General features: G+C 62.4%; 1 protein-coding gene across 1 annotated transcript in view; it reads left to right on the top strand.

Moving 5' to 3' along the window:
* The window catches only part of NAV1 (neuron navigator 1), a 65516-nt gene that overhangs the window by 36159 nt on the left and 16295 nt on the right, over positions 1-13062 (top strand). Inside the window, 2 exon segments of the mRNA XM_062013386.1 lie at positions 205-307; positions 3143-3508. Of these exon segments, the coding sequence (XP_061869370.1) occupies positions 205-307; positions 3143-3508 (469 nt within the window).

Genomic DNA, 13062 nt, shown 5'->3' with positions numbered 1-13062 from the left:
CTTGGACATCCCCATCCCAGGCACAGCACCTTTGGGGCAGTTTGTGGTGATGCAACTGCAGCCCAGTGCCAGCCCTGCTCTGTCCCCTCCCAGCAGTCAGAGTTAGTGCTCAGGGTCACAGACAGGGACAGAGGGGTGTGGGGAGGGGTTGAGAGGCACAAGAGTCATTCATCCCTTCAAAGCTGCTGCCTTGTCTCTCTGCAGACCCCGAGTCCCAGAGGAAGAGGACAGTGCAGAATGTGCTGGACCTTCGGCAGAATCTGGAGGAGACCATGTCCAGCCTGAGGGGCTCTCAGGTGTCCCACAGGTGAGACACTGACACCAGACCCCCACTACCTCTTCCCTACACCAGTGTCCTTCCTGGGGCAGCAAGGGAGGCTGGATTCTGGGGTACATCCTAGCAGATGTGGGGTACTCTGCCCAGAGCAGGGCTGGCAGCACTGCAAGGGTGCAACTGGGGCTGGGGGCACGACGGAGCTGGGGGCAGGGGGATGGTTGGTGGTGAACCAGAGCAGAGCATCACCTCGTGTTCAGAGGTCTCTCTGAAACATGCCAGTGCACTCCCCGGGTCTCTCACCCTCTCTGCGGAGTTACTGCTCAGCTCTGGGTGGCAGCTCCAGTCTCCTTCCCGCAGCAGCCCGGGGGCAGGGAGTGAGGAGGGGGCACCTCCACAGGGCACCCTCCCGCCCCTCCCCACGGGTGCAGCCGCGTTAGGAAGCCTGGGCTTTGCAGAGAGGCTGTGCCGGTGTCGGCGGGCCGGATCGCTGAGGCTGCTGCCAGTATCCTCCTGGTGTTTGTTGCCACCTCGTGGTCTCTCTCCGTCCTCATTTTTGCATTGGAAGGGGCAAAAAGCAGCAGCAACCTCCCCTCCCTTCACCTACCACTCATCCTTAAAAATCCTTGACCTTTCCTGTGTCACCCCTCCATCAGCTTCACCCAGGGTGAAGTAGCAGGATGATTTAGCTCTTCTGAACCCAGAAGCTTGCTTGTCCTTGCCTGTCCTTGCTGTGCTTTCTGGATCTTTTCTGAGCCAGAGGCCCAGAGTTCTGGAGTGGTGGGATTTGCATGGGGCTCCGAGCCGCATGGAATTACCTGTTCCAGCTCTGCCATCGCTGTGCTCAGGGCAGGAGCTGCTTCCCAGCCTGGCACTGCTCATGCTGAGTCAGGACTGCTTTGTGTTGCCTCGGTGTTGGCTTCACATTCATCTGTGTCAAACTTCACCCGCTGCCTTCTCGCCCCAGCAATCAGCTCCTCTGCAAATCCACCCCAGAACTCAGCTCCTCTGCAAACCCACCAGCAGCCCTGCTCTGAGGGAAACAGGACGAGGATATTCAGGGTGATTAAATCCAAGTTGCTGGTGGGTTTGGACTCTCAGCTATCATTTCCTTTCCTTGATGAGTTATGACACATCGTGTGGCAGAGGCCTCAACCAGATCCCTGCCACAGAGGAAAATGACTGTGGATAGCCCAGGGATGCCTCCCCTTGTGTTTTGCCCCATAAATACTTCCTAAATACTGACCTAAATAGTTCCCTCTTACCCAGCTGAGTTTATTTGTAAGCTTAATCTGCCACTTGCCCTCCATCCCCGGCAGCCTCAGCAGCGGGTTCCGCTCCCCGCATCCCTCCCAGAGCTCCGCCGCGGTCGTGAGCCGGATTTTCCTTTACCAGAGCTGTGTCAGCTCTTCCCTGGTATGTTGTAATTACACATGTACCCACTAATTCTTCTCTTGGGAACACTTCCTACAAGCGTGACCGATACGGCTGTCATCTGCGGTCCCCTGGATGTGCCCCGTGTTGCCAGTGTCCCTGCAGCTGCTTTGGGCTCTCTCTTTGTTCCTTCCACAAACTCTCTCTCACATTTCTCCTGTTCCCCTCACTATGTTCTTCCACCCAGCAGTGGAGGGCTCAGCCTTTGCTGTTTCCTCAGTAGGACACAACTTTGCTCCTGAAATCCATCACCTGGCTGCAGGGCCACACGAGCTTCCTTGGGGCATCTTGTAGTCCTGCTTGGAAACGTGTTTTGCATCTGCCCTGAGCCGCCACCAGACAGCCTTAAATAGCTTTTGTGCTGCTGACTAAAACCTAAACCCTTTTAGCTGCCCTTTTACTTCTGCTTTAACAAACTTCATAGGTTTCTTTTTTTAATGTAGTTCCCTGTTTTAAATTCAACACTGCAGCTGGGGTTTGGCTTTTGGTGTTCCTGCAGGAACGTTTAATCCAAGCTAGGGAATAGCTTACTGATGGCAATGTTTGGAGCCAAATCAAGGGCTGTGGGTTCCTAAGTTGCTGCTCCAAGAAGTAATCATTTTGGGTGTCTAAATTTAGTCTCAGCATCACTCCCCAACATGCTGTTTGCCCAAAATACACCCTGAGGGGTACAGGGAGGAACTGAAGTCTTGGTTCCTGATGCACTTGTGGGCTCTGGCCTGCCTGTAGAGCAGCACTCTTGTGGGCAGCCCTGTCTTGGGGTGTCCCTTCCTGCCCAGATGTGGAGGTTTACTCTGCAGGGCTTTGTTCCTCAGCATGACCTGCTGCCACAGCCCCTGGGATCAGCGTGTCACCACTCTAATTCGTCCTGTCCTGAGTCTGGGGTGATATTGGGGTGCAAACATTGAAATACTGGGGGATGAATGGCTGAGGGAAGGCAGTCCAGGCACAGGGGAACATATCTAGGCTTTCTACTAAAAATCCCTGTTAGTAGGGTTCAGCATGACTCAGGTTAGAGCTGGGGCTGCTCAGCACAGTGGTGCTGACCCCATGGCGTGTTTTCTGCCAGCCCAGGGGGCACCCCTGGCCCCTGCAACCAGGTGAGTGGGGTGGTTGGAGCTGGGGAGAGGTGCAGAACTTCCCATTGCATCCCTATTTCCTGCTCCACAGTGTCTGGGGAGAAATGAGCACCCCCAGACACTGGTGATAGTGTGGGCATCCCTGGAGCATGGGATGCTGTGCTGGCACTGGGCAGGGAAGGAGAGGACTGTCCCCTGCTGAGGTGCAGAGAGGCTCCAAGAGGAATGCCCTGGAAGCCTCTGGCCTTGTTTGCTAATCACCTGCAGCCCCAGTTCTGGTGGGGGGTGAGACAGGGCACAGACTCCCACTGCCCACCGTGCCCTGCCCTAACCCCCCTGCACCTCATCCTCGCAGCTCCCTGGAGATGACCTGCTACGACAGCGACGAGGCCAACGCGCGGAGCGTCTCCAGCCTGTCCAACCGCTCCTCGCCGCTGTCCTGGCGCTACGGGCAGTCGAGCCCGCGCCTGCAGGCGGGGGACGCGCCGTCGGTCGGGGGCACCTGCCGCTCCGAGGGCAGCCCCAGCTGGTACATGCACGGCGAGCGCACGCACTACTCACACACCATGCCCATGCGCAGCCCCAGCAAGCTGAGCCACATCTCCCGCCTGGAGCTGGTCGAGGCGCTGGACACCGATGACGTGGAGCTGAAGTCGGGCTACATGAGCGACAGTGATCTGATGGGGAAGACGCTGACAGAGGATGACGACATCACCACGGGGTAAGCGAAGCACCTGCGCTGGGGCTTGTGCCTGTGTTGGGGCTTGTGCCCATGTGGGCTTGTGCCTATGCTGGGCTTGTGCCCATGTGGCTTGTTCCTGTGCCGGGGCTTGTGTCTGCACCAAAGCTCTCAGCGGGGTCGGATGGAGGAGCACACAGGTCACAGGCATCCTGCCTGGGTGGGTTGTGTCCCCACATCCTTGGAGGTGGTTTCTCACTGTGAGGCAATGTAGCTCTTGCATTGCTGGTGGCCAGCTGGTGCTTCTCAGGCTGGTGAGCCCCTGAGCTGGGCTGTGCTGCTCTGCTGGTGTGCAGGAAGTGTCTGGCTTGATCTGGGTGTTTCCTGAGCAGGAGGCTGAGAAATGTGTGTGCTGTGTGGCTGCAGGAGCCCCCAGCCAGAGCCTTACTGCAGTGAATACTGCTTTTCTCAGTTTACACCAGGCAGTCTGAGCTGCTGCCTCTGACTCTGGACATGCATCCTGTGTCCAGCTGGGAGGGCTGGTGGCCTGTGGTGGGACAGGCTAGGTCGGTGCTCAGCACCCCAGCAAGAACCAGGCACTGAGGTGCCATTGCTGATGGGTGACACCGTGGTGATCTGCTAAGCAGGGTCCCTTCCTTCTGGGGCCACTGTTGGCCTCTGTCTCCAGCCTGTGAGGCCAGAGGCCTCTCTTGCCAGATGGGCACAGCCCAGCACACCCAGGGGCTCACATTTTCCTCCCAGCTCCAGCTGGAAAGCTCCCACGTCCAGCTCCTGCTGTGCTGCTGAGGTGCCCCTGGCTCTGGCAAGGGTCCAGTGTTTCAGTGTGTTGGAGGTTTCCTGTTTCAGCGTAGGAGAAAATAAATAACTCCAGCATCTGAGTTGTCCCAGAGCAGGAGGAGGTATTTGGCCTCCTGACAGTGCTGCTCTGGCTCTCCTGGGGTGGCCGTAGTCACGTCAGCTTGTTGCAGGATAAAGCACAGCCCATGGTTTCATACTCATCCTGGGGGCCAGCACTCTCTGGACGTGGCCCAGACACACGTGTTGCAGTCAGAGGGTACACACACGAGTGGTGCCTGTGCTGACTTCTGCCCTCCAGTGCCCCTGCTCAGGGCCCAGAGTGTCTGCAGCACCACGGGTGTCAGACCAATCCTCCTCACAGACATGTGTGCTACCCTGTGCTTGTGAATGGGGGTGCCCTGTGCTGGCTCAGCTTGGACCCCTCCTGGGGACCACAGCCCAGCATCTGGCAGCCAGAAGTGGCCTATCACCACCTTCTGCCACTGGACACTGGACTGTGGCATGTGATGGGCAACGGGGTGGCTTTGGGCTGCCCTGGATGGCTATTTCCACAGTGGGTCTGGCTGTGGGGATGAAGGGCTCCACTGTTCCCCGTCTCCCTCCTCCACTTGTCTTGGAGCTGCTCGTGCAGGCAGGTAACCTTGGGATGTCCTTGGTTGCAGAGGCAGTGCTGGGAGGGTGAACTGGAGCATTGCTTCGTCTCCATCAGCCCCTGATCAGGCAGAGAGCAGCCTGGTCAGCCCCAGCAGGGTCCTTCCCAGTCCATCCCACACAGCCCTTCATCCAGGCAGCCCCTCACCCACACAGCCCCTCACCCAGCCCCTCACCCAGCCTCGTCAGCTGGCTCTGACCTAGAAAGCAAACACCGCCCCAGGCCCCATCTCCCCGTGCTGCTAATGCACCGGGGCAGGAGCCGAGTGCTGCAGATGGGGCCATCGGTCCCCGGGCCCAGGCCGCCGGGCCAGTGCTTCCCTGCGCCAGCGCACAGCCAGGCTTGTAGGGCAGTAGGTCAGAGCCAGCTCTGAGGATGCAGCGGCACATCCCCCTCAGAGCCATGTGGGACTGTGGCCTGGGAGCCGGCAGCCCCATGGCTCGCTGGGGAAGCCACCGGCAAGGAGAGAGGGCTGAGGTAGGTGAGGCACGGCCGGGGCACGGGGGCTCTCTGCGAGGGGGTGAATTCAGCAGGGTGATGGTTGGGGTGAGCCCAGTGAGAAGGCACTGGGGATCCAGCTCAGAGAGGGGATGGGGTGATCAGCAGGTGAGAGCAGAGATGGGCTGGGGACACCCCAGCCCCAGAAGCATTTCTCTGTCAGCGGAATGTGCCGGCATCCTGGCTGCTTCCCCAGCCATGCCTGCCTGACTGCATCCCTCACTCGTGGCTCCCCTCTGCCAGCAACCTGCTGCTGGCTTTGTAGAGTGCAAAGCTCTGATTTTGCTCTCCCTGTTTGGCACAAAGGCTCTTCTTTTGTTCTCAGTGTCACTGTATCCTCCTTCTGCTCTGCAGCAGGTCAGCCCCTGGCTGGGAGGGCCTGGCATAGCCCGTGCAGGGAGCAGCAGATGCGATGTCCTTGGGGCCTGGCACAGGCAGCACCTCTGCTTGACACAGCAGTGCTCTCTGCACTGTGCTGCTCTGCTGCCCTGTCTTGCCTGTCCTTGGGGCCCAGGCAGGGCACAGACAGGGACAGCACCCATCCCCAGGCTGTTTCCCTGGCACCGAAAAGTCTTTAACTCCCTTCCTTGGCCGCTGTTGACTCAGGCGTCCACCCGCCTCTGCTCAGCTCCCCGCTCGCTGTGGATGGGCCAGTGGTGCCAGTCTGTGGAGGGCTGTGTGGCTGCTGGTGACACCATCCCGCCCTGGCCAGGCTGGGGATGTCTCCTGGACCCTGCAGGTCACCCCACGATGAGGTCCTGTGCGTGTTTGGTGCTGGGGCCGCGGGGCAGCAGCGTGGGCGCCGTCGTGTGCAGACCTGCGCGTGAATCAGTGGCAGAGGGGGCGGAGAGCACCCGACTGAGGATGTTCAAGCCACGTTCTGCCTGGTTTTGTCCGGGCCGTGTCTTGCGTGTCCAAGCGCTGCCACCTCCCCCGCGTGTTGCTGCCAAACCCCGCCGGCGCGGCTGCGTGTCGGTGCGTTGCCCCCGGTGCCGTGTGTGCCTGGGGACCCAACGTGAGCGGCTCTGGTGGGTCCTGGGTGCTGCTGCTGGAGCTGGTGAGGGTGCATCACGCCTGGGTGTTCCCCGGGGCCATCCAGGACATGGTGAGGAGCGAGCAGGGTGCTGCGGGGCTTTGCTGCGGTTGGGAGCTGGGGGGAAGTGCTGGGTCCCACCTTCAGCCCTGCCTGTCTGAGGCCATGGGGCTTCCCCTTCCCACGCCTGACAGGATCCTGGGCTGAGGGCATGGCAGAGCCTTGGCTTGGCCCTGCTTTGCCGTGTCTCCAGGGCTTGCAGAGTGCTGTGCTGTCCTTTCTGCCATTCTCCTTTGGTCAGGCCCTGCAGCAGCTTCCCCGTTCCCCAGCTGCTTCCCCACAAAGGGTGACACTGCTGGGAGGCGTTGGGTGCTCTGGATGTCCTGGGGGGGTTCCGTCAGGACACCACACCCCGTGCTGAGGGCTCCTGTGCCTTCCCTGCTGTGCTCCTTGCTCTGTGGGCTGGGGCAGGGCACTGGGAGGGGGTTGAAGGGACCTGCTGTGTGGCTTTGGTCCACTGTGCTGGCTGTGAGCGGTTTGGGGCAGGGCACACCTGGGTCATGGCAGGGTAGAGCTGCTCTTGATGGGGTTTCAGAGGTGGAGGAGGAGCACCTCTCCCTAGCTCTGGTATACAAGATGACCTGTGGGGACACAAAGCCTCAGCTCAGCTGCCTGTCCAAGGTGGTGCTTGTGGGACAGGCAGCACCCCAGGGACAGCAGGCATCACAGTGGTAGAACCCCATGGGACACCCAAGCTGGACTCATCCTGCCCCTCTGACAGAGCATGTGTGCTGCTGGGCCCGATCCTGCCATCCCCAAGCACAAGGCCGGGGGAGCAGAGGGAGCGAGTGGGGCTGGCTGAGATAGTGCTGGTGCTCTGGTTGTGCTGCAAAACCTTGGGCTCAGAAACCAATCTCTGAGGCTGTGCCACATGCTGCAGGACTTTTGATGCCTGGGGGAAGTCCTTGTGTGACCTCAGGATGTCTGTGATGGCCTTTCAGGCCTTGTTTTGTGTTGGGAGTGGAAAGGGAGGTCACATTGGGCAGGATCTACAGGGTACTGCCCTGGCTCTGTTCATGGGTGTGAGATGGAGCCCTAGCAGCAGCCTTTGGTGCTGAGGCCACGAGGCACTGCGTGACTCAGGGACTGGCGTGTCTGTCCAGCTCATGGCACACCCCAGGCACCGTCCCGTGTGGCAGCCAGGACTCAGAGCCTGTGGTCCCTTCCCACGGGGCTGGGGACTGCTGGCAGCCTCCCCTCGGGAGGGATGCTCTGGAGCTGGCACTCGTCACGCTTCGTCTGGCCTGGCTCCGGCTTCCTCGCAGCTACTTGAGCTCGGCACAGCCCCGAGGCGGGAGCAGATGTTTGGCTCAGCTCCCCCAGAGCGGCGGGGAGCGGCCGCCCTCCTCCTGCTCCGAGCAGGATTGGCACCGGCTCTGCGCTCCCTTCCCTCGCACGCCCCTCGCTCGGCTGTTTGGCTGGTCCAGCCTGACCCCTCGCCGCCGTCCCAGCGAGGCCGCTGAAGTCATTTCTCGTCGGGGATGTCCCGCGGGGCAGAGCCGTGGCCCCGCACGTGGCCTGGCGTGTGTGCAGGGCCCCAGCCCGGGCGGCGGGGGAGCGCCCGAGGAAGTGGGGTTGGATAAATATTTGCTGCTCTGCGCCGTGTGCCGGGGCTCCGTGGGGTTCCTCCCTCCAGCTGAGAACGGGGAACGGGCCCAGAAAGGGGCCCCAAAACCCCACTGGGTCCCGCCACCACCGAAGCGCCGTTTCCTCTGCGCTGGGTTCCAGACGGCTCCTTATTTTGGGGTTTGGCTGGAGGCAGCCAGTGCCGACCCCCAAGCCCTGGAGGCTGCCGTGGCAGCAGCCGCACAGAGCGTGTTTGGGGAAGGGGATCCCGGGCTTGGGGGGCTTGGGGCGTGCAGGGGTCAGCACGGGTCTGGCATTTGGGAAGCTGCTGGTCTCGGTGGCGCGGCTGGGTGTGGACACAGAGCAGAGCTGAGCCCAGGCCTGGACCTTGCACGCCCACGCTCCCTGGGGATAATCTGCCCCCTAAACCCAGCTGCCTGTCTGCTTGTCACCTGGGGAGCTCAGGGCCTGGCTTTGCCACGTGCCACGCTGCTGCCCGAGGGCCTGGCTTCTGCGGACGGTGTCCGAGGCCACCGGCCTGTCCAGAACATGGCAAAAATAGCAATTTCGCAAGCGGCTGAGTCACGGTGCTCCCCCACCCCACAGTGCCCTGGGACTCCCCCACCCCTGCATGGCCCCAGGACTCCTCCCCTACCCCAGCACGGCCCAGGGACTCTCTGACCCTTGTCTGAGGCCGCCACAGCCAGCCCCGCCAGCACAGTGGCCTCAGCGAGGCCGTGGGTGTCACCTTCCCGGAGGAGCCGGAGATCCCCGCACAGGGACGCGCTTCCTCTGGGGTTTCCACAGTGTGGGGGGCCAGAGGGTGACCCCATGTTGTCCCCACCATGGCAGGGTCAGCTGGGCTCAGCACAGCAGCCGGGTCCGTGGCTGATCTCACTGTGCTGGCTGACCCACGGCATCGGCCTGGCTGCCTCGTGGAACTCAGACCCCGCCGTTCCTGTGGTCACAGTGCTGAGCTGGAGAGGAGGTGCAGCCTGGCCACAGTCCCCACCATGGGGGCCACTCGTGGGGCGAGTCCCTCAGGGACCTGGGAGGCCGGGGTACCAGGGGCTGCGCTGCCAGGAGGACAAGGGACTAGACCAACTCTGGGATGTGATGCTGATTATCTTCTGCTGGGTGAGCTCCAGCGCATCAGGCCCCCTGCCCTACCTCAGCTTCCCCATCTGAGAGGTTTCTGCAGCTCCCTTCTACTCTGAGTGTGGTTTCAGTGAAGGGTGACAGATCCTGGTACCCGAAATGCAAACAGGAAGCACCCAGGGTTGGCAGTGGGGGCTGGTGCTGGCTGGGGATGTGTCTAGGGGCTGGGTGGGAGGTGTCTTAAAGGGCACACAAGGGTTTAGGAGGGACTGGAGAGTAAGTTGGTAAAACTGAAGGGTTCTAAGTAAATCTGTGGGGTTCTCAAAGAGTATCAGGAGGGTTTGGGGCTGCTGGAGGAGCAAAGGGGGTATGCAGGGGGCTGTGGGGACCCTAAAGGGGGCTGGGAAGGGGTTATGAGTGTTGTGATGCCCTGAGGCGGTTCCTGAGGCAGATGTGAGGGGGAGGCAGAGCCATCCCTGCCCATTCCCGACCTCTCAGGGAGTCCCCAGCCCCCCACCATTGTGATTTATGAGGCTAATTGTTTTTTCTGCCCCATTAAGTGGAGAAGGGAAGGGAGGGGAGAGCTCTGACTGTGCCCATGCTTTCCCCACCGGTCCTGACAGAGCCGGGTGAGAGATGAGGGATGCTGGTGGCACATCCACAGGGACCCCTCAGTGCCTGTGACCCACTGCTGTGGGCTGTGGAGACCCCTGGGGGCAAGCCCCATGTTTCCTCCCCTGCAGTGACCACAGCAGAACAGGAGGAATGGGTCAGGGCTGACCAGGAGGCGCTCGCTCTGATCCAGGGTGGACTTGGGGCAGATAGCGGGGATTTGGCAGCACCAGCCTGGCAGGGCCATGAATGCCGGGAGCCCTGGCACTGGTGGGTCTGGCTGATGCACAGGCAGGTGCCTGTGCTGGTGTGAGGTGGGTGATGCAGGGAAACGTTGAACCCTCCATCTCCAAAGCAGCTGCTGCCATGAAATGGGCTGGGGATGCTCCTCTGGAGAGGGGGCTGGTGCCGGTGGGACATTGCATGTGTGCCATTGTGGTGGGGCTGCTGTGCCAACGGTGATTCTCCATCATCATGCACCGGGCTCAGGTGGCTGTTGTGCTGGGCTGGCTCCCCACACCCCCCTGGGTGCTCTGAGTCTGGTTTGAACCCGGTGAAAGCCGGAGCAGTGCCTGACCCGCCGTGTGTGCCGCAGCGCTTCGCCTCGCAGGGCAGGCACAGCGCAGAGCGGGCGAGGAGGGAGCCAAGAGGCGTTGCCTTTGCTTGCCGAGGAAGGCGTGAGGAAGGAATTACTTATTTCCCAGCCTGCAGGGACCTGGGCTTTTTTGCCAAGGCTGTGGTTAACCCTCTCTGCCTGCCGAGGCCGGGCTGGAGGAGGCGTCTCCCGTGTCACCGTCCCCTGAGGACCCTGCCCTGGGGTGCAGCTCCTGTGCTGATGCAAGACAGAGAGAAAAAAGGACTGAAATAGACTTTTTGGTCAGTGAAGCACAGAGTGGTGCAGGTGTGGGTGCCCTTGCAGGGGTTGGGGCTGCTGGGGAGGCCATCTGGGCACCCCAGGGAACTGGGTAGGTCCCAGAGTTGGGGGTACCAAAGCCAGGCTGAGAGGTGGCCTGGAGAGCACTGGTGCCACATGTGCACCAGTGGATGGACTGGAGGATACTGGTGCTGCCTGTGGGGTTGTGAGTGTGGGCTTGGGGGGCTCTGGAGACAGCCTGAGAGCGGGGGGAACGGGAACAGGGGTGTGGGATCACGGGCTGGACCGGGGGTCGCTGTCGCTGGACGTGAGGCCGTGGCCGCGGGGCTGGGGGCAGGACCTGGGGGTCGCGGCGAGGGGCGGGCTGGGGCCGCTGCCGCTTTAAGGCGCGGGCAGCGCGGGGCGGTCCCGCAGCCGCTCCCGCCGCCGCGCGCAGCACTATGCTGCGGGGGGGGAGACCGCACCGCGCCCCGCGCACGGCCCGCAGGTACCCACCGGCACCCGCCGGCCCCGGCCCCGGCGGGCGGAGCCCCGGCGCCAGACAAAGCCCCGCGCCCCGGGGCCGCGCTGCGGGCGCTGCTTTGTCTCGGCCGAGCCGCGGGGGGAAGGGGGGGGACCCGGCAGCGCGGCCCCGCCGGGAGCGGGACGATTCCCACCCGCTCCTCCACCGCCCCCGGCCCCGCGGAGCGGCCGCACCGAGCCCCCCCGCGGGGCTCCCGGGGCTCCGGTCCCCGCGGCCGGAGGAGCTGAAGGTCCGCGGGGAGCGGACACCGGGATGCCTGGGGGTGGGATCCGAGGCGGGGTGCGGCTGGGCCGGGAGCGGAGCATCGCCACGCAGCCCCCGGCATCGCGGCCGTGGGTCGGGGCCGTCCGCCCTCCGTCCGGGGCCGGGATGTGCGTGGCCGGGGCCGGCGAGCTCGGCAGGACGGCCGCGCCGTCGCAGCCCCCGCCCCGCTGCCGCCGTCGTCCTTGAGCATCCCCTTCCGTGCGAGCTGCCGGGGTGCGGGGCTTGCGGGAGAGCCGGCCCCTCGCTGCCGGCCGGCTGGGTTTGGTGCGGTGCCGGCTGCAGGGAGGTGGGGAATTGCTCTGCGGAAGATGGAGGGGCTGGAGCACAAAGCAGGAATGGAGTTTTGCCCCGGTGTGATGCTGCAGCATGGCTGCTCCCCCGTTTGGGGTCTGCGGGGGGCAAGCAGGTGGCTTCTGCCGGCAGGGACAAGGGTGCCAGGGCTCAGCCGTGCCCCGAGGGTTTGTGTTCACTGTTGGTGCTGTGGTGTTGAGGCTTTCCTTGCTGTGCCAGGTTTGACACCCCTCAGTGTGGCAGCTGTGTGCCTCATGAGTGAGCCAGGGACGCCCCACAGCAGGCAGTGCACCCCCATGGGTTGAGTGCTTTTGGGATGTCACCTGTGACCTTCTGTGTTCCCCTTCCTTGATGTGGGATGGCTACAGACGATCTGGGGTCACTTCTTATCCTGATTCAGCCCCTGCCCCTGGTTCAGCCTCTGTCCCTGTGCCTGTTTCGCTGGGACGCTCCAGGCACCTGGGGCTGGGGCAACAGGGGCTTCCCATGTGAGACTGTGAGAGCGTTTGGGGCTTTCTCTGAGGGACCACAAAAGCCAAACTGAAGAGACCCAGGATTGTGTCTTGTTAAAACCACATGCACTCAGGACAGCTCACCAAAGCCTGGCCTCACTCCCAGCACTTCGAGGGCGAAGGGAGAGGAGCTTCATGCCCTGGGATGGGGAGTTCTGTCCCTGTGAGAAATCACACACAGGGGCTGGTGATGGGAGATGCTGGGAGCTGGGCAGCCCAGCAGTGTGTCCTGGGCACGTGGTTGGAATTACATCCCTTCCTAGGCAGCAGTGCCTGTGAGACTGTCCCAAAAGGTGCCACAGGGACTCAGGAGGCTGTGTGCATCCTGGCTTTGGCCAGCCCCTGGGGTCTGGGAAGAGCAGGGTGCCCGGGGCTGATTGGAGGGTGCTGGAGCTGCCTCCGTCCTGGGGATGGTGGTGGCTGGCACCCTGGCTGACACAGATACCCAGTAGGCACCTTCCCTTCTGCCAGACCACACTGTGCTGTCTCCAGCTCAGCCAGGGTCACAGTGTCACTTGAGTGACACTAAGTGTTGCCACCAGCTCCTGGAGCTCTGGTGCTTGCTGGGCTCCTCCTGCACCCCTGTGGCCCCAGTGTTGGGGAACGAGCATCTCTAGGGTCTGGGGCAGGCAGCAACTCCCCAGCTCTGCCTCTGGTTGTTGCCTTCAGCCTCTCGCAGCCCTGTTGATGGCTTCAGGGCCTCAATGACCTACTCAGCTGCTGACCTGAAAGGAGCCACGCTCATCCTGCTGGAAAATGCTCGGTGCCCGTCTGTGCAGGATCGCCGTGGGCAC

The sequence above is a fragment of the Colius striatus genome, chromosome 22 (genome assembly GCF_028858725.1).
Source record: "Colius striatus isolate bColStr4 chromosome 22, bColStr4.1.hap1, whole genome shotgun sequence".
Taxonomy (NCBI): Eukaryota; Metazoa; Chordata; class Aves; order Coliiformes; family Coliidae; genus Colius; species Colius striatus.
Note: the sequence above shows the minus strand (reverse complement) of the source record. Positions and strands in the feature narration are given on the sequence as shown.